Below are 20,165 nucleotides of genomic sequence, written 5' to 3' on the forward strand. Positions count from 1 at the left end.
ATTGTATTGTGATAATCACTGTAACCGTCAGAAACTTGTTTCTGAACAGATCGAGTTAAAAAAAGAGTGTGCTTGAAATTTCGATTAGGCAATATAAGTCCTTAGTCGGAGTGAGTTTGTACAAAAGATTATACAGATCAAATATTCAAGTGAATCTTTCTGGAAACAGAAGAAGTGGAGAATTAGAAGCTTAGTCTCCGAACTTCCATAAACAAATTTTTATCATTTACTTTTAGTCTTTTTATTTATCTTATATGTTATCATCTGTGTTGTTGACTTTATAACTTGAACCGATCTGTTGCACTAGCATATATCGTATTCACTCAGTATCTTCAGTTTTTTCGCACTTAAATATTTTAGTAGCTTAATTTATCCAGTCTTATTGGAATATTAATTTGAGTTGTTAACACAGCATGAGTTTCCCATTATTTTTTATAATTTTATAATAGTTCATTAACCTCTTCTAAACTATTATATTCGATCCTAATAGTATATTTAAATTCATCTATTTTGTATTAAATAAATTTTAAAAAACTTAGAGATCATATTGAAATTTAAAACTACATATAATTACTACATTATTAAAATATTGTAATCAAATTTCTAAAAACACGAAACACGTCGTAGCTTGGAGGTCAAGCTTCAAGATTTTCAAGTTTAAAAGATATTACTACAAGCTTAAGCAAAAAATGAAGTTTTCAATTTTTACTATAATTTTTGTTGTGTTAATAAAATAATAGATAAAATGATTAAATTACCATTAATTTAAGATTAAATGGACATAAAAGTATTAAAATTAGAATAATTAATAGTTTCTACAAATCTACAAAATAATATAATAAAAATAAGTTCATTATCAATTAGTATATCGTATTTACATTTATGACCTTTTCCATTTAATATTCATAAAATATATATCAGTGTAAAGAACTAATGTTTAATAATATAATTATATATATATTAATAAAGTTCACAATTCTAAAATTAAATCTCACAAGAATGAAAAGTTTTGTATTACCATTATGAAGTCACAAACTCTCAAGAAATTAATACAAGTACACGGCCATGAGGTTCCTCAATTTCAGACAGTACATTGTTGAAGTGCTGTGCTGTGCTTTGCGAGATGCTAATGGTCGAGTTGGACATCCAATAGGGAAACCTCACGGGGACATACGTAGGCCTGTCAGAACGAATTAGCGGGTAGGACAAGGTCAGCCGAAAAATTGTCGACCCAACACACTCAGACGAACCTAGCCAATTTTGAGTAAAATTTGGTGGGGCATTAGGCGAGCAAGAGCAGGCATTCATTTTGGCAGAACCAAAAATAGCAATCCAACTCATCTCTAGACATATGCCACATACTATTGGATCATTTACGCCTAATTGATTCGAATCCATGCTTACAAAATATGGATTTAGCAATATTAGTGACGATGTATTTCAAAGAATGAATGAAAATCTTACAATTTGTAAATAAAACTATGATTTTTAAAACTTTGCGAAACTGCCATGTTTGCAGCCACCGAGACCAGAGTAACTACACCAAATACTTTAGAGCCAGAGAACATTCATGGAAAGTTGGCTACAGTTTTGATTTGCATTCATATTTCACAATTTTAGTTATTTACTTGAATGTACATAGGATCACAATAGACCTTGCAAATTGCAAGCGAAGGTAGAACATGTAGGATAGGCCAACTTCGACAACAAAACAATAGATTCTTGCCTGCTTTATTTTGCCTTCTGGGAGGCTTCCACATACTGCTCCGCAAGTTTCTTCACCTTTTCGCCTTCTTTGATGAGGAAATTTGCATTCTTCTCTTTCGAGTGGTATTTCACAACTTTCTCTGTAGTTTTCTGCACTGCCCACCGGTATTGTTCTACTGTGATCACACCACTCTTGCACAACGGTCTAACGTGCTCTTTGATATATGCTTCAACCTGCACAGAAGACATGATCAATTCCGTGTGTTGCAACCAAAAAGCTCGCTTTTAACGTGTACGAAAATAGTATTTTACCTTGTGCATGACGGAATTGCTGCTTTTTGATTCCTTCTTGGTGTCAACGTAAGATTTCTTCTCCTTCGTTGACACATTCTCCCTTTTCTGCGAACAGGAAGATGACTCTTCTAACAAAGGAGAGGAGTTTGAATTAGCAACCACATTTGAATTTCCCACATGATTCTCAATTGCTTTTCCAGAATCCTTTTCTGCGTCTGAGCTGTCTCCAAGTAATGTCTTCTTGACTATCTGCTCAACAGGCGTTGTTGATGGAGAGTAGGAATATTTTACTATAAGTGGTTCTTTGTCAGGTCCATAGAGTTCTTCACAGTCTGCAAGGGAAGGCTCTTTGTTCCCATCAACCAAAAAATTTGTAACAGGGTAATCGTCTAATCCACCATTAGCAACAGAGCTTCCACCACTAGGTTTATTCTGAGATTCGAGCAGATAGGACGAGCCCTTTAAAGCTCCAAAATCTGCTATCCCCTCATGACCCTGGATACCTAGCGTCCCACTTGTTTTCCCAAGGTTAAGGGAGGAGAAGACCATTTTAATTTTTGGTTCAGGCTGTAGCTCGGAAATCTTTGGGCCGCCAGCACCAATGAAGTCATCATCCTCCAAATTATACTCAAAATCTCCGTAGATATCAAGTTCTGGATGAGAATCAACTTCAAATACATCATCAGGTCCTTCATCTTCACTTTTTTCCGAGACAGCTCCCTTTTTTATGTCATCAACAGAGCCAGTGGGACTATTTGGTGGGGAGTCAGACATGAGACCTGCACTTCTAAGTGCGTCCTCAACTACTAAATCCGAAAGGATACAGTTAGTTTCATCAGCTGCTTCGTCAGAGAGGGCCTCTGAAGTAGAGCAAAGATTAGAGTCTTTAATTTTATCAGAATTCATACTGTCTGATCTCCGCAATACCTCCTGCGAACACAGATTCACGTACACTAACTTGCTATTTGATTTGTCAGCTACTTCCTTTTCGATATTTACAGCATCCGCAACAGCCAACTCTGTTTCAGCTGTTCTGACAGCAGATGATGGATTTACTTTCTTCAAAAAGTGCTCGGCTAAGCGATAAAGTTGAGCCTGTGCAATAAATTTTTAAATAGTTTCATCCTTTTATCCTTTGGATAAATTTCTCTAATGTGACAGTCAAGAGCTTCAGTTTCAAGATAAAGAATGAGCCTGGAACTAACACTATAACAGAAATGATAATTAACACTGGGAAAAAAATTCTCTCTGACTATTGAAAAGGTAGCTTATTTCATCATGCACATTAGCCCACTATCATTGTATCTCTTCTTTTTTGTGCTAACCTCTGTATAAGTAGTAAGGTAACTGATAAACAAAATGATTTACAAGGAAGAGATGGAAAAAGAGGCACATATATAGTACCTGCCTAACTGGTACTGAGATTTTATTGTGACGACAAGGTGCCAAAACTGGTTGCATTTCTTTCGGTAGTTGAGCCTGCTCAAATGGCCAAAACAAAGAAACATGACTAAATCATTGAATTACACTGAAAAAATGACGAGACGTAAAGAGATAATTGTACCAATAATGAATAGTTCCCTTTAAGAATGGCACTGTCCCCGTCTTTCTCTCGTGCGGCATTCTTGTTTGAGGATGCCGTTTTCCTTGCAAGAACTTCCAAGGCCCATTTCCTTTTATCACCTTTTGTGACATCCAATTTATTCACTGTATCCTTCTTAGAAGATGCCTTCATTCCACATGATGCAAGAGTAGAAGATCCTTTGGGTAATCTTTTCTGATGCACTTCACAGGAAGCTGTTTCAGCCTTCAAACCCTTGACACTCTTATCAGTCCCTTTAACATCTAAAGGATGAGAAATCACCGGCAATGACGAGTTCTTCAATAAAATTTTATCAGAGTGGTCTACAGTCGATGATTTTGATGCTTTTTCTGCTCTACCAACTTCTCTCTTCTGTTCGAGGGTTGCAACATCTTTAAGGGCAGAAACAGGCTGGATGTCATTCTTCCTTGGAAACACAGACGTGTCAGCTAAATACAACCTTGAAAGTATGGAAACTTTTGCCCCCTCTTCCTTCCCAATTGTTTTATCAGAGTAACCAGAATCATCTCTTAGCTGGTCAAGAACCGAATTCAAAGTCTGAATTTTTTCAGGCCCGGTTGTTTTTATGCAGCGATGTTTCCAGAACTCAATTTCACATTCCCGAGTCCATGCTCTTCTCCGTTTTCCTCCACTCCCATAAATTTTTTTTGTCAGGCTTTCACGCACTTTTCCCTTCTGCAATAATGACCTTTTTGCCTTCATATCCAGAGCTGGCTTAATGTTTTCAGTCCCTGATCCTGCCAAAGCAGCTCGGAAAGCTTCCAGAAGTTTTGGATCAAAAAGAGTTTTACCAGGGTCTTTAGAGGATTTATCACGAACAGCTTCTCTAATTTTTCTTCTAAGCTCTTGAACTAACGGTGACGTATCTTTACCATCACCAGTTCTCCTCATAATCTTTTTGAGCCTCAACCTAACAGCACTTTCTCTTTCTTTAGAGGTTTCATTGGAACAAAGTCTATGTTCATGCTGATTATGAGATCTATGATCTGTTCCCTGAACTATAGCTGATATATCAACTTGAGCAGGTTCGGCTGCTTGATCCTTCATACAAATCAGTTGATTGTTCCTATCAGGCCTGATTTTCTTAGGAGTAAATTTTCCATCAGCACTAGCTTCTCTTGCATTACCATCATTTCTAAGAGAACCACAATAAAGTTAATGAGACAAGATTGGTGGAAGAAAAAACAGATAAAAGGCAAAGCTAAACTCATAAAGGATTTATTGTTTCAGGAATATTTAGGTGTCCATGGGACAAAAAAGATTTGATCTAGGGAAACAAGACTAACGGATATTTGTTGTAGAGGAATAATAAACAACTACTTCATGAGCAAACATGTTACAATTATGTATGAGTGTGTGCGTGTACATCGGACACATATATTATAAAAATGGTCTAACCTAGCACAAGAAAAATAACGATTTGCAATCCAGCTTCTAACATTAGTGTCTCTCAATATGATGCTACCATGAAATATAATATTGTCCAACGTAATGTTAAGATGCCAATATGGAGGTAAGCATGCTTATTATGAGATGAACTTTCATCATATATTTGGCAAAATACAAGTAATTTCAAAACATTGACTTCTTTTAGCATCGAAAGGGAAAAATATATTAGAAACAAGATATGCATTCTGCTAAATGCTCATGTAGCTCGTACATGTTGGAGTTCTACCACATGGAGTGTTCGTTCCATCTAAACAAGCTAGCAAAACAAGGGCAATTCCTGTGGCCTACCATGAATTAAAAGGAAAAGCAAATACAGTTTGAAAATAGAAGATTGTTCGTCAATTATTTGCAAACCTTTGCATAGAAAAATTCAAAGGTTTGTGTTTGGATTGAATCATTTAAACTCAGCGATTTCAGATCTTTCTCTAAAGCCGTTATACTAGTTTGGACATTTTTCGTAATGAGAATTTCAAGTTCACCCCCTCTAAATTTAAACTTTTTCTGAAACCAACCAAAATGAATTTCAAATGCACCAAATACTATCACTTAAAAATTAAAGTTTCAAATCCTTTCTTTAAATCAAATATCTCCATTCAAATCGAATCCTTTTATCCAAACACAACCTAATCGAAATTTTAAAATCAAATAAAAAACAAAAGCACCTCTACACCTGCCACAGGTATTTCAGCCATTCAGAGAATCTTTCGGAAAACAACTATTGCAAGCTTCAAGACTGAAACATGTTAAGCATTCTGCATTTACATAGTCCAACAGCAAATCTTGGAGTATCAATTTTGATGCAAAGCTGAATGGATGACAACCTTCTATCTCCAAGCTTCCTTTTAGCACCAGTAACTTTGATGCTGGTTTCTTTTTCGTCAGGTGTTGTACTGTTAACTGATAGTACCTCCATTTTATTGGATGCCTTTTTGTCAGCTGAAACCATTCCAGAGAGAAGACGAGGAACAATGAGATGAACTTGATTTATTACAAATAACATCAGAATACAATTACAGGCAGTCAAAACCTAATACTAAGAGAGTGATTTATACACTCACTCTAGTTTATACCTGGTAAAAGATATTCTTCTAAATTTTTATTTGGTTCCGCATCTTCTGGAACATGATCTTCAGCTTTGTCATCGACCTTCAAGTCTGGCAATAGCATATATAAAAGAGAATATAATACTAACATCCATATACAAGATAAAATACTCGATATCTCAAGAATCTCATTTACCAGTCATAACCGTGAGTCCCGATGAACCAATATTATGATTGAAGCCTAAGTCGCGTATTCTGTTGTTTGAATGTTCCGGTGCTATATTGTCTGCATCACCAGTACTCATTTTTAACTTAGGAGAGGATAATGAATTAGATTGACTGTAACTACCATCTTCCAACACAGTAAGTTCCATTTCTGGTTGACCCAAGTGTAATGCAGCACCATTCCGATCGAATAAAGTTTCCTCTGAGTTCAGAACGTTAGAATTAGACGTGGACAATGTGTTTTTCACGTCCTCACCACATTCCCAATACCGATTCTCTTGATTCTTCAGTCCTTTGGTTCCCTTCAAGTAATGAAATGACTATAGCTGTCTCTCCATCATCAGCTACGGATATTGATACCCTTTCAGAGAGAGAAGATTTTGCTAGACAATAACCGCTAGAAAGTCCTGAACCAAGCTGGTTACTTTGCTTTGATGTTAAGACCTCGTGTGGCTTTTGAGAGACATTATCAACAAAACATCTACATAACAGAAATAAAATATTAAAAATCGAAGAACAAGCAACTTAGGGAAAGACTTTATGGAAGATAACTGTTTTAATTCATATCAGTCATTTAGAAGTGTAATTTGAAATCGTTTTTTCTTCTTTATAAGGTTCAGAAAATCTTAAATTACCAAAGCTACAAAACTTCAAGGCTAGGTACCAAGTCCCCACACATCTGTAACTTAAAGTTACGTATTATGATAATGCATACATAAAATAGTACTAGATAATACACAAGGAACAACAGACCGTGAGATACTTTTGTTGTATGGAATAACCAGTAGACGAATGCTTAATGAGCAACTAATTTACCTGGGGCACAGCCATGAGCTGTCACTAGTGCCTTCAGGATCAAATCCCACACAAAAAGCATGATACCTGATTGTTTGAAATACACAAACAATTAGAAGAATACTTTGGAATTACTTAACAACCTAGTATTCAGAGGGTAAGATTGTACGATGGTGAAGTGAAGTCCTTACAATGCCATACTACCAATTCAAAATTTGCTCACAATGTAAATTAAGTGTGTGTAATTCTGAACTTCTGCTACAGTCAACATAAAATTCCCTACTACATCTTTCTTGAGTTCGAATTCCATATTTCGTTTGAAGCCTGGAGTAACAATCAAAGCTGTTTGTATTTAGTTAAATAACTAAAACACAAATGAAACAGTATGTCCTTTTGTGTGTATGGCAGAAGCAGCAGGAGAAAGTCGAACAATTTCTGAAAGACTTGAAACTTTTATAACTATCAAATGCCCTACCTTTAAAAATCTGACAAAGATGCCAGTAATATATTTGATCTTTACGTAAAGAGCAATGATAAAGAGGAGCGGGAAAAAAGGAGACAGGGCCCTCAGAAGTTAGCTCCTCTTAAAATTATATTAAAATTCTGAAATGAATTTCACACCCCGAAGTATGCTCTTTATTTTGAACAAATAAATAAATCATTAAGCATCATATTCTAGTTTACGCCAACAATGTTACTGGATGTTAAGTCAAACATAAAAACCGACAATATGGAGAAAATTTAACAAGTACATCAACTATAGAAGAAACAATAAACAAAGAATTGGACAATAAAACTAATTATATGATAGGAAAGTTTAGTTCACACCATTTATCACATGAATCACAAGCAATGGATGTATCAACATCCAAATCTTCTTCAACTGCAACTGATCCACTTCGAATTTTGCAGCCATCTTCATCCAAACAGACAACTGCCTATAAGAGGCACAGAAACCATTATTTTGCAATTACTAATACAGTAATACTTGCTTGAACATTAAATGTTGAATGTACAGAAAACTGTGTAATGGTATGACCAAGAAAGACATGGATGTCATGCCCAACCCACGTGGAAATTAATGAGGACCTTTGCTCAGCGACCACTTAATACATTATGTTGTTAACACAATTATAATCTAAACTTTTTATGATTTAAAACGAACAAACATCAGTGTCACATCATTAATGCCTCATGTGCAGCTAATAACAGATTTTTACTTATTATCTTTTAGGATATTAGACCCCGTGGTTGATAAGGACATGTAGTGCATAACAAAATTGACAAAAAGCAAAAAACATGGCTCACACATGTAAACTACAGCTATAACTGTTCGATAATTTAAAACATGGAACATCTGTGATTCTCAGAAGCAATAAACAAACATGAAGTAATAAATGTGGACATATTGCAAAATTTTCCAGCATCAATGCACATGACATTAACTTACATTCTCATCAATATAGTACGAGGGAAAAGAAAGGGTGTTATTTTTCCCTTCAATTAACCAGTCATCATCTCTGCAACAAAAATAGAATGTTAGAAACTTCCAGTAAAACTTTTCAGGTATGATTTTTTAAAATTCAAACTATACTAGGATTTGTCAACTTATCAAAACAAACATTCATCAAACTACACTTGTTCAGTCCAAAACCAATACTTTGAACTGGTTTCTTTTTGAAGGAGATTGATCTAGCTACCGAGAACATGGCTGTTTTGGTCAATGTCAAGCCAAATTAAACTTGTACTAATGTCTTTATCCAGAGCAACATTTTGTTGGAACTCGGAATACCTGATGATCCCACTCGAATGATAATGCATTGCATTCAGTCAACATAATTTAAATTCTACTCTAGTTTAAACATGCACCAATGATTAAACTAGCTTGTGCTTTGGTCGATATAAATGAATTCTACACTAGTTTAAATATGCACCAAAGTTAACCTGCTTGATAAAGGAACTGTGAATAGAATTTACAGATGGAGTGGAATCAGAAAAAAAAAAGAAAGAATAGAACTTACGTTCTTTGAAGTATCAGAATCAAAGAAAAGCAAATTATAGAAAAATGGATGGTGTATCAAGGATTAATAAACATCAATGTTCTACTTTTTTCCCCTCAAACAGTTGAGTTATTTTAGGGTAAGGACTTAAAAGGGAGGCGGCAACAGGCGCTTGTCATTCCTCCAAGTTCGTTCAGATAAAAAATTGAATTGATTCTAAATAGAACAAGAGCATGTTCTCCTTTCTACTTGCTCAAAACAGAAAGAATTTTCAATTTATTCCAACAGATATGTTCATCATTGACAAAATTACATGCAAAGTTCATTATCTAAGAGAACAAAAGCAAAAGAGAACTAATAAAATTAAATTAAACCTGTGTATTGTGTCCTCGTCAGTTTTATAGCCACCAACTGTATCATATACCTGCAAAATTATTTGTAAGAATGAGCAACAAATTTCTCAGAAAATTTCAAAATATAAAAACCTTTCAATGGATCAAATATTTGTTTTGAGATTATTCTAAGAACCATCATCAAGGTAAGCCCCAAAAAATGAAATCACAACTTCAGAAACTCCTCACTCACAGGCACACAAGTTATCAGCTGAAACTCATTCTGACAAAGTGGACAAAGGCTAGTGATGGTAGCCCAGTTGTCAATGCAGGCAAAACAGAACCTGAAAATTAAAATAAGAGTCCAGGTCATAAGCCAAAACTTGTATCCAAACAAGTTCTTCACTTGTGGCAGTCAACAAGGCTGCATTCAAGTACAGTAAGTATTTCAATTTATCACTTCACTTCAATTTCCAGAAATTGGGATATTCTGGCAAGATGATATACCAACAGAAAATATCAGGTCACATCTATCAGTGGAAATTTATCACGCAAAATTTTCTACATAACCTTGGAGAAGTAAAACACAAGATTCAATTGAATTAACAAAAAATCATAATAATATAAGATGCCCATTGATCTGACAAACAACTTTGCTTGCACAAAATGCAGGTGAAACAAACGTAAATGCAAAATCAAGTACCATCTTAATTTGAAATGTAGATATTTTCATAGAATGTTGATGGTATGGCGAGATTTCAGTCCAGCTCAACAAAAACTCCACAAAGGACACCGCATAGTCCATAGTTTAATAAGCAATCGAGCAGAAAAAGCATGGGTTATAATGTTTCATCAAGACATTGAATGAAATAATTAGAAAGTTGAAATAAATCAAGCTAGATTTGGTGCCAAATTGTTGTGAAAGAGGCACATTGGATGCATCATTAGCACTTGATATAACACTGCAGAAAGCATCTAAATTATTAAAAGTGGTGCCAAGAGTAAGATTTTCAGCATATACATACCAATGTTGGCAGCAATCAAGCACCCCTCGGTCAATGATAACATCCATGCATATCCCACATCTTTCACCATCAAAATTCAAAATATCCTGCGGGTCATAAATTTAAACTAAGCTAACTGGTAAATGTCCAACCATTGCACAGAACAATTTTCTCGACCAATGAAAGCAAGAACAAATATTCAACTCCCAAAAACTAAACCATCCAAATTGCATCATTACAAGTGCTAAACTTGTTTCTTTTTCACCTGAAATAAATCCTTTTCGTTCTTCAGAATTCTACAAACTCACAAATAATAGCTTAACTACAACAACGGAAATGTAAATTTCACCACTGTAGAAACTAACAAAGTGATCTATTATTTTTAATATCAATTTTCATAACCTAAGTTTCATAATATACAGCATAAAGATTGAAACTAATATCCAACCACAAAAAAAATAAAAAGATTGTAACTATTTACCTCATTGTTCTCATCAAGAATACAATTATCACCCTCCCACATTTCCTCTGTAACCAAATCCACATCCATTTCTCCAGCTACGAAAAATTGTAGGTTATCAAAAGTAAAATCAAAATCTGCAGAAAAATTATCTGAACATTTAGAATCACGGATGAACACCTAGGGTTTAAATGAGTGTTAACTAGATGATCAGGAAATTGGGAAATTTCTCTTTTTTTTTTCGATCATCATTCACTGATTTTGAGTTTCTAGGAAGACTTTCATCAAGAACATTGTCGTATATTTTCTACAGGAATTAAATGGATAGGTTGGAAAGGCAAAAAAAAATATTCGAATTTGTTAAAACTTAATATTCAATATTTGTATTGAATATTTGAATGTTGAAAATAAAAATTGCAAAAATTAAAAATTTGTGTATGATAATGAAGGTAATGATGTGATTTATTTTTTTGATTATTACCAAAGAAATTCTATAAATAACCTCACCATTTGTGAAGAAATTTACAATTAAGCTGAGAGAAAAGTATTATAAAGTGTGTAGTTTGATAATTCTGAGAGTTTGATATTTTTAATTTTTTACCATAAATTTTTACTTTTTCATAACACGTTATCAGCACGAAACTCTAAAAATCTTTCATATTTTTCCAAGCTCCAAAACAGAAGAAAAAAGTAACAAAAATAATAATATTTATTTTACTGTTTATTTATTTATTGTGTATATATTTAATATATAATATAATGTTATTATATAATAAAGATCGGAAATAATAAAAATAAATTTTTCAAAAAACTTATTATAAATCTTGGGATGATGTTAAGAGGACATCTCACACTCCCGGTAAGGGATACGACAAGTATAAAAGCCTATGAGATTTTTAAACAAAATACCTTATGACACCTCATTATAATAATGTGATATGATATACATAATTATTTAAACATGACTAATATTATATACACCATATTATTACCAGTAAAATTATACAAATACATACATTTATTTTTTTTGTACACCAACGGTCGTAAATGGTAACAAAACGGCTAGTTTTTGCCCTATAAATATGATCTCACAAACACATTCAATTACTCCAACTTTCTCTTCTTCTCTAAAAAATTTATTCTTCATCAAATTTTCGAAGAAAAAAGAAGATGATTTTCTCAAGGTTATTTTTAATTATTTTGTTATAATACTCACGAATCTTGTATTTATGGGAGAATATCATCCTCGCGTGTTTTCTTTATTTTTACGAATGCTTGTACTTGTTGTTTATCAATTACTTTGTATTGCTATATTCATTAACTAAAAAAATGCATCATAATTTTTTGGTACCACCATGTCAAACTTGGCAAAGATCGAAATCATTGCTCTTGATATTACGGGGAAAAATTATATGACATAGACTCTCGATGCAGAAATGCATATTTAGTCATTGGGTATAAATGAGACCATAAAAGAAAATGGCATATCCACATCACAAGAAAAAGCAAAAGCCATGATATTTTTGCGTCGACATCTCGACGAGGGATTAAAATGTGAATATCTAATTGAAAAGATCTCATGGCTTTGTGGAAGGGATTAAAAGAAAGATTCGAACATATAAGGGAAGTTATACTTTCGACCGCCCAGGATGAATGAAATACGTTGATATTCCAAGATTTTAAGAAAGTCAGTGATTACAACTCGACGATGTATCAAATAATCTCACAATTGAAATTTTGTGGGCACGAGATTACTGAATTGGAAATGCTTGAAAAAACATTTTCCACTTTTCACGCATTGAATATAACTCTACAACAATAATATAGAGTGCGTGGATTTTCCAGATATTCTGAACTTATCTCATGTCTCCTTATGACGGAAAAGAATAACGAACTGTTAATGAGAAATCATCATGCACGACCCACTGGTTCAACGGAATTTCTTGAAGTTAATGTCGTAAGCAAAAATTAATTTAAAACTGGAAACCAAAATCAAAGTTTTAGACAAGATTTTGGTCGATGACGAAATCGAGGTCGTGGTCGTGGACGTGGAAGTGGTCGTGGTCGTGGTCGTGGACGCGGCCGTGATTTTGAAAATAATCGAGATATTTACTTCTTAACTCATCTCAAAAGAGCGTCCCAAACCATCCACTGAAAAAGCATCATGAGAATATGAGTGTTAATGAGAATCACTCAAAAAGATTTGAAAGTTCTTGTTTTAGATGTGGTACTCGAGAACATTGGTCCCGTATTTGTTGAGCCCCTGAGCACATTTGTAAACTTTATACAGAATCAATAAAGGGGAAAAAAAGGATACCAACTTCACTGAACACAGTGAACCTTTGAGTGATTCAACTCATTTTGATGCTGGAGATTTTCTGATTGATTTCTCGGACAATGATCAATTTGTTGGTGGAATATATATGTAAAATATTTTATTTTTCCATGTACTCGTATAATAATGTTTTATCGTGTGTTATATTTTATATATGCATTGTATTGTATTTTATTTTTATAAATGTATTGTCAGTAATTTTATTTCATTGCATATTTTTTTTGAAGTTCAAATATGGAAAATGTTATGAACAAAGCTGAAGTTTGCATACCTGATAGTGATACAACGCACACTATCCTCTAAGATAAAATATATTTCTTGGAACTAAAACCAACAAAAACAATGGTGAATACAATATTAGGTCGTGTAGACTTGATTAAAGGTTGTGGTAAAGCACAATTTTTGTTACCTAATGGTACAAATTTTTTTTATCAATGATGCTTTGTATTCACCACAATCGAAAAGAAATTTGTTGAGTTTTAATGATATATATTCACGTGGGTATGATACTCAAACAATAAATGAAGAGAATGAGAAATATACGTGTCTTACCACATATAAATCAGGAAAGAAATATATGATTGAAAAACTACCAATGCTCCCTACTAGATTGCATTATACACATATAAATCATATTGAATCAAACATGGTAGTTGATAATTTTTCAATATTAACCAATTGGCATGGTCGATTAGGACATCCTGGTTCAATAATGATGCGAAGAATTATAGAAAATACACATGGTCATCCGCTGAAAGACTAGAAGATCTTTCAGAATAATATGTTTCAATGTAAAGCATGTTCTCTTGGAAAACATATTATAAGACCATCACCAGCCAAATCCAAACTGAAACACCAATATTTCTTGAACGTATTCAGGGTGATATTTGTGGACCAATTCATCCACCATGTGGACCATTTAGATACTTTATGGTATTGATTGATGCTTCCAGCAGATGGTCACATGTATGTTTATTGCCAACTCGAAATGTTGCATTTGCAAGATTACTTGCTCAAATAATAAAATTGAGGAATCAATTTCTCGATTATACAACCAAGAAAATTAGACTTGATAATGCTGGTGAATTCACTTCCCAGACTTTCAATGATTATTGTATGTCTATGGGAATCACTGTTGAGCATTATGTTTCTCATGTGCATACACAGAATGGATTGGCTAAATCATTGATTAAACGCCTGCAACTGATTGTTAGACCAATGAATATGAAAACAAAGCTACCTATTTCTATATGGGTACATGCAATTTTACATGTCGCTGCATTAATTCGCATCAGACCAAGTGCATATCATAAATACTCACCATTGCAGCTTGCATTTGGTAAAGAACCAGACATTTCTCATCTGAGAATTTTTGTATGTATGGTGTATATGCCTATTGCACCATCTCAACGAAAGAAAATTGGACCTCAAAGAAAGATTGGAATTTATATCGGTTATGATAGTCCATCAATCATTCGATATCTTGAACCTCAGACAGGCGACGTGTTCACAGCATGTTTTGCTGATTATCATTTTAATGAGGAAATCTTTCCAATGTTAGGGGGAGAAAAGAAACATACCGAAAAAGAAATTACATGGTATGTATCATCATTGTTACATCTGGATCCAAGAACAAAACAACATGAAAAAGATGTACAGAAAATTGTGCACTTGCAAATAATAGCAAATCAAATACCAGATGCATTTACAGATGCAAAAGGGGTAACTAAATCATATATACATGCTGTAAATGCTCCTGCTCGAATTGAAATTCCAAAGAAACAAATTGAAAAAACTCGTGATGTCGTAAAATGCCTGAAGCGTGGAAGGCCAGTCGGTTACAGGGATAAAAATCCTCGAAAAATAAAATTCATAGAGAAACATGATGATCACAAAATAGAGAATGATGTTCCTGAAGAAACACATGATGACGAAAATGTTCTGTCAGAACCAAAAACTGACGAGAATCGTGAAATCTCTATCAATTATGTATCTTACAAATTGTACAAGGCCTGATATATCTTTTGTCGTAAATTTATTGGCAAGATGATTTAGCACTTATCCAACAAAGAGACACTGGAATGGAATTAAACATATATTCCGTTATCTAAGAGGAACGACAGACTTAGGACTTTTGCATTCAAAATATGCTAATCCAAGTATAATTGGTTATGCCGATCCTGGATACTTATCTGCTCCACACAAGGCACGTTCCCAAACTGGATATATATTTACTCGTGGAGGCACTGCAATTTTTGGCGTTCACAGAAACAAACACTCGTAACAACTTCATCAAATTATGCCGAGAATATTGCACTACATGAAGCAAGCCATGAATGTGTGTGGTTAAAATCAATGACCCAATATATCCAAATCTCATGCGGATTATCATTTGACGAGAAGCATGTGATACTATATGAAGATAATGTTGCATGTGTTGCTCAAATGAAAGAAGGATACATAAAAAGCGACAGAACTAAACATATTCCTCCTAAGTTCTTCGCATTCACCAAGGAGCTTAAGAAGAATAAATATATTGATGTTCGTCACATTCAATCAAGTGAAAACTCATCAGATCTCTTCACAAAGACACTTCCTACAACAATATTCACAAATCACATATATAATATTGGGATGCGCAATCTACGAAATTTGTGAAGAATTGTTCGTGTCAATATGAGGGGGAGTTTACGTGACTGCACTCTTTTTCCCTTACTATGGATTTTTATCTCAATGTGTTTTTCCTAGTAAGGTTTTTAACGAGGCAGTATAAAAACACGTAATGAAGACAATCATTATGATCATCATCACAAGGGAGAGTGTTGAAAATTAATATTCAAAATATGTGTATTGAATATTTGAATATTGAATATTTGAATGTTGAAAATAAGAGTTGTAAAAATTAGAAATTTGTGTGTGATGATGAAGGTAATGGATGTAATTTAATTTTTGGATTATTACCAAAGAAATTCGATAAATAGACTCACCATTTGTGAAGAAATTTACAATTGAGTTGAGAGAAAAATATTATAAAGCGTGTAGTTTGATAATTTTGAGAGTTTGATATTTGTACTTATTTACCATAACTTTTTACTTTTTCATAACAGAATTGAGCAAGTTGTGGGTGGAAATTATATTTTGAGCAAGTTGGTCTCGTGCAAATTATATATATATTTTTAGTTTAATTAGAAGATTTGTCTCACAAAATTGATCTAAAACATCTGACAAAATTTTTATGTTAAATTTTTTTATATATTTTCCTTTCAATTTTCATTATTTCTCTAAATTATTGTGTGATTTAATTACAGTAAATTAGAGTTATAAGTATTCAACTATGATTTGGTTCGATATTATATCGTTTTAAAAAAATTTCAAACCAAATTAAATATTAGATTTTTATAGCCATATATTTCGGTTTGGTCTGGTCTGGTTCAAATAAATAATTTTATGTTTTGTGTTTTATAATGAATTAATGCATAAGATATTATAACATGAAAAAAAATGATGGCTGTCACTTGACCCTTGATGAATAAATGAATTCTTAATAGAAATAGACTATTACAATAATTATTTGATCCTTGATGGTTATATTATGAAATGTCACACAAGTTGTGAACTTATGGTTAGTTGTATCACTGAATATGACATGTCTACTCGAGAGATTTTCAGGCAATCTATCTGTCTGCCCGACTGCTACTCGAATATTTCAGACAATCGTCGGCGGATAGTTGCCCCTCTGTGCATGGCAATGCTGCCCTGCGCAGATTAAAAAAAATCATTTGAAAAACATTCTGGGCAGACGTCGTTACCTAGAATTGCAAGGGCTACCTTGGGCATTGGAACAGTTCCAGCAACCACAAAAATAAAAATAAAAAATCTGAAAACATTTTTTCATGGCTTCGATTTTCTGAAAATTCTTAAGCGGTTAGAAATAATTAACTCAGCATGATTTAAACAATAAATTATACGATAGAGAATAAATGGGCTCTGATACCACTGTTAATGTACTGTTTTCTCGCTCCAAAGATGTATCAGAAGTTTAAAAATTTTTCTTTTAACGTTCAGAAAGTTATTGGGCATCGTATGATTTAAAATCATTCATATAGAGTTTAAAATATTTACCTTTGTATTCTAGCATTGGACATCAAACTATTCCAGATTTTATGCGAGGATGTATTTATTTACAAACAATCAACTGGAATCAACCACCTTCTTCAATCTCCCGAATTAGGTCCAGGATCAGAAATTGAGTTCCTCGTATGAGTCGCATTAGAAATCTAAACAAAATTTGTGCTGAGAGTTGATCGCCGAAATTTCAATATGCTCAGCGTCGGGGCGGTGGTGTTGTGGAAGAAAGGTGGCAAAAATTCTTCTTAAAAAATTATGAGTGGCTAATATACTGTACAGTGAAAATTTCAAAGGACAAAACTTTTCACTGACCTATTTTTGCAAAGTTTTTATGATATCAGTATACAATAAAAAAGTTTTTAAATATTACAAAGTAACTTTCAAGTTTTATTTCTCCATTGTTTTACGAATTTTTGTACAAGTCAAACCTTCGAAGAGATCGAAGACTGAAAAAATTGGAGGCAGAATGGGAAAATGAAAATGTGAGTACTCTGTACAAAAATAAGGTTGGACTCGACTCTAAAATAGAAAAATATATAAATGGGTCAGTTGGGTTCGGGTTAATGGACGTGATTCTTAATTTGGGTCAACCCGAATCTGACCGACCGACCTGATTCTTGAATCTCATCCATTTTTTTAATATTTTTTTGGTTCAATCTGATCTGGCCTGAATTCTAAACCTCCAACCCTAATCCGACGTTTTTTGTCGACTCTCGTCAGATAAATTTTGATATTGTACTCGTTTAACACAACTGACGTTAAAATCTCACAAAAGTAACCTTCAAAATCAAATTACAACAGCCTATTACCCAGGTCCAAACTCAAATAGATATTACACACACACACACACACACACACACATATATATATATATATATATATATATATATAATTCTGCTATACGACCCAACACAATTTGGGCTTTTCTTTAGGTTTTTTTACAACATTAATTTATTTTTTCGTGAAGAGAGTTTGGGCCTATACGATTTTTTTAATAACCTAAATGGTTCTTTAATTAAGAAAAAAACATAATAACATTTTTTTGTCTTACTTATATATTTTATTCTGAATTATTACAAATGAGAAAGAAGAAAAATATCAAAAAAACTTTTGAACTTATGCAAAATAATCTATCATAATTATCTTTTAATTACTAATTTTATATATTCTAGTTTCTTTCTAATCTACAATGTTTTTATAAATAATCTTTATATTTGAGTTTTTAAATATTAATAAAAATAAAAGCGTTGTACACATAAATTTATAATTTGTTCATTATAATGGTTGAACAATCGAATCCAGAATCTCTAGACTTAAGCACCTATAATGTAACCGTGAAACTACATGCTTAAGTACTTCGGTTTCTAGAGTATTGGACAAGAAAGAAATCACTTACAATAGTGAGATAATACTATGAGTAATGACGCATGAGAAAACTCATGGAGCACTATGCCCAAGATTGAGGATTATCCATGATAATTACACTACATAAGACCAAAAATACAATTCTCTCTTAAAAAATACAATTCTCTCTTAAAAAATTGAGTTATGTCACTACCACTAACTATACTTTCTAATAGTCAACATTAATAGTTCTTACAACTATTTGTGGTTCCGATAACACACACACATATGTATGTCTATCCATTTTAAATGTATAAATGAAGATCATTCATGAAATTATACCTAAACAAGAGTTGATTTGTAAATAATCAAGCTAAACTAGTTGAGCAGGTCTCTTATGAGACGGTTTCACGAATTTTTATCTGTGAGACGGGTCAACCCTACCGATATTCACGATAAAAAGTAACTCTTTGCATAAAAAGTAATATTTTTTCATAAATGACCCAAATAAGATATATGTCTCACAAAATACGACCCGTGAGACCGTCTCACACAAGTTTTTGTCAAACTAGTTTAGTGCATATGTACGCTTTTTGTACATGAAATATTTAAGGTTCCTTTTAATTTTTCAGTATTCCTTAACCAGAATACATGACTTGCCATGTTATCTTTGACACATCATTTTCACTTACGATCGAGTGGCTCAGATGGATTTATAGCTAGAAAGTTTTCGAAAACTAAACATATGTTTAAATAAATAATTTTTTAATTAAAAAAAGTACTAATTTTTTTGAACGATAAATATCCTGACATTTTACAAATAAAGAATTTTTTTGAAAAAAAATTGATTGATTGGTTCATCATTTTATTAAAAGTGATCCATCTTTCAAATTATTCGACTTGAGTTTCAATTTTCATTTTTTTGTATATGATATCGACTGTCAAATCTCATTTTTTAAATAAGAGATTTGCCATGTTCTAAAAGAAAAGTTCGATTGTTAGACACCGTTCGTTTTTTTTTTCTTTTTCTTTTCCTAATTAAAAAAAAAAGACAGAAGGAACCATGTTCCATCAGTACTGGTTAAGGAAGACGACTCAGAAGCAAACTACGTACATGTTAACATGACTACTGACTGCACATATTCTTCAAGTTTTGAATATATTCTTCATTTGGAATTATTTGATATTCGCAGACCGGAACGATCGTGTAGGCCACGGAGTGCATATATATATATATATATATATATATATATATATACATGCAGTGCATGCTTTATAACATGATATTGGATCACCCGTCATCTTGATATTTTCTTAAAATCGACCAAAAAAATCTATGATCAAGAAATGGCAGACACGAACTCATGTACATGGAAAAGTAATTAATTATCTATTTAATTAAGAGGAAAAACTATAAGAAAATATGGATTTAACAACACTCAAAAA

At 33.0% G+C, this 20,165-nt stretch overlaps 1 protein-coding gene across 1 annotated transcript; it reads right to left on the bottom strand.

Moving 5' to 3' along the window:
• Nucleotides 1-1,567: 1,567 nt before the first annotated feature.
• Nucleotides 1,568-11,241, bottom strand: LOC142523669 (uncharacterized protein At4g10930). Its single transcript, XM_075627392.1, is given in 15 exon segments — nt 1,568-1,941; nt 2,020-3,096; nt 3,406-3,480; nt 3,566-4,739; nt 5,875-5,989; nt 6,124-6,207; nt 6,293-6,581; nt 6,583-6,802; nt 7,138-7,203; nt 7,945-8,054; nt 8,567-8,636; nt 9,491-9,540; nt 9,702-9,792; nt 10,474-10,559; nt 10,934-11,241. Coding segments are annotated over 15 exon segments (3,786 nt in total). The 5' UTR covers nt 11,003-11,241; the 3' UTR covers nt 1,568-1,731.
• Nucleotides 11,242-20,165: the final 8,924 nt, after the last annotated feature.

The sequence above is a fragment of the Primulina tabacum genome, chromosome 14 (genome assembly GCF_025594145.1).
Source record: "Primulina tabacum isolate GXHZ01 chromosome 14, ASM2559414v2, whole genome shotgun sequence".
In the NCBI taxonomy this organism is placed as follows: Eukaryota; Viridiplantae; Streptophyta; class Magnoliopsida; order Lamiales; family Gesneriaceae; genus Primulina; species Primulina tabacum.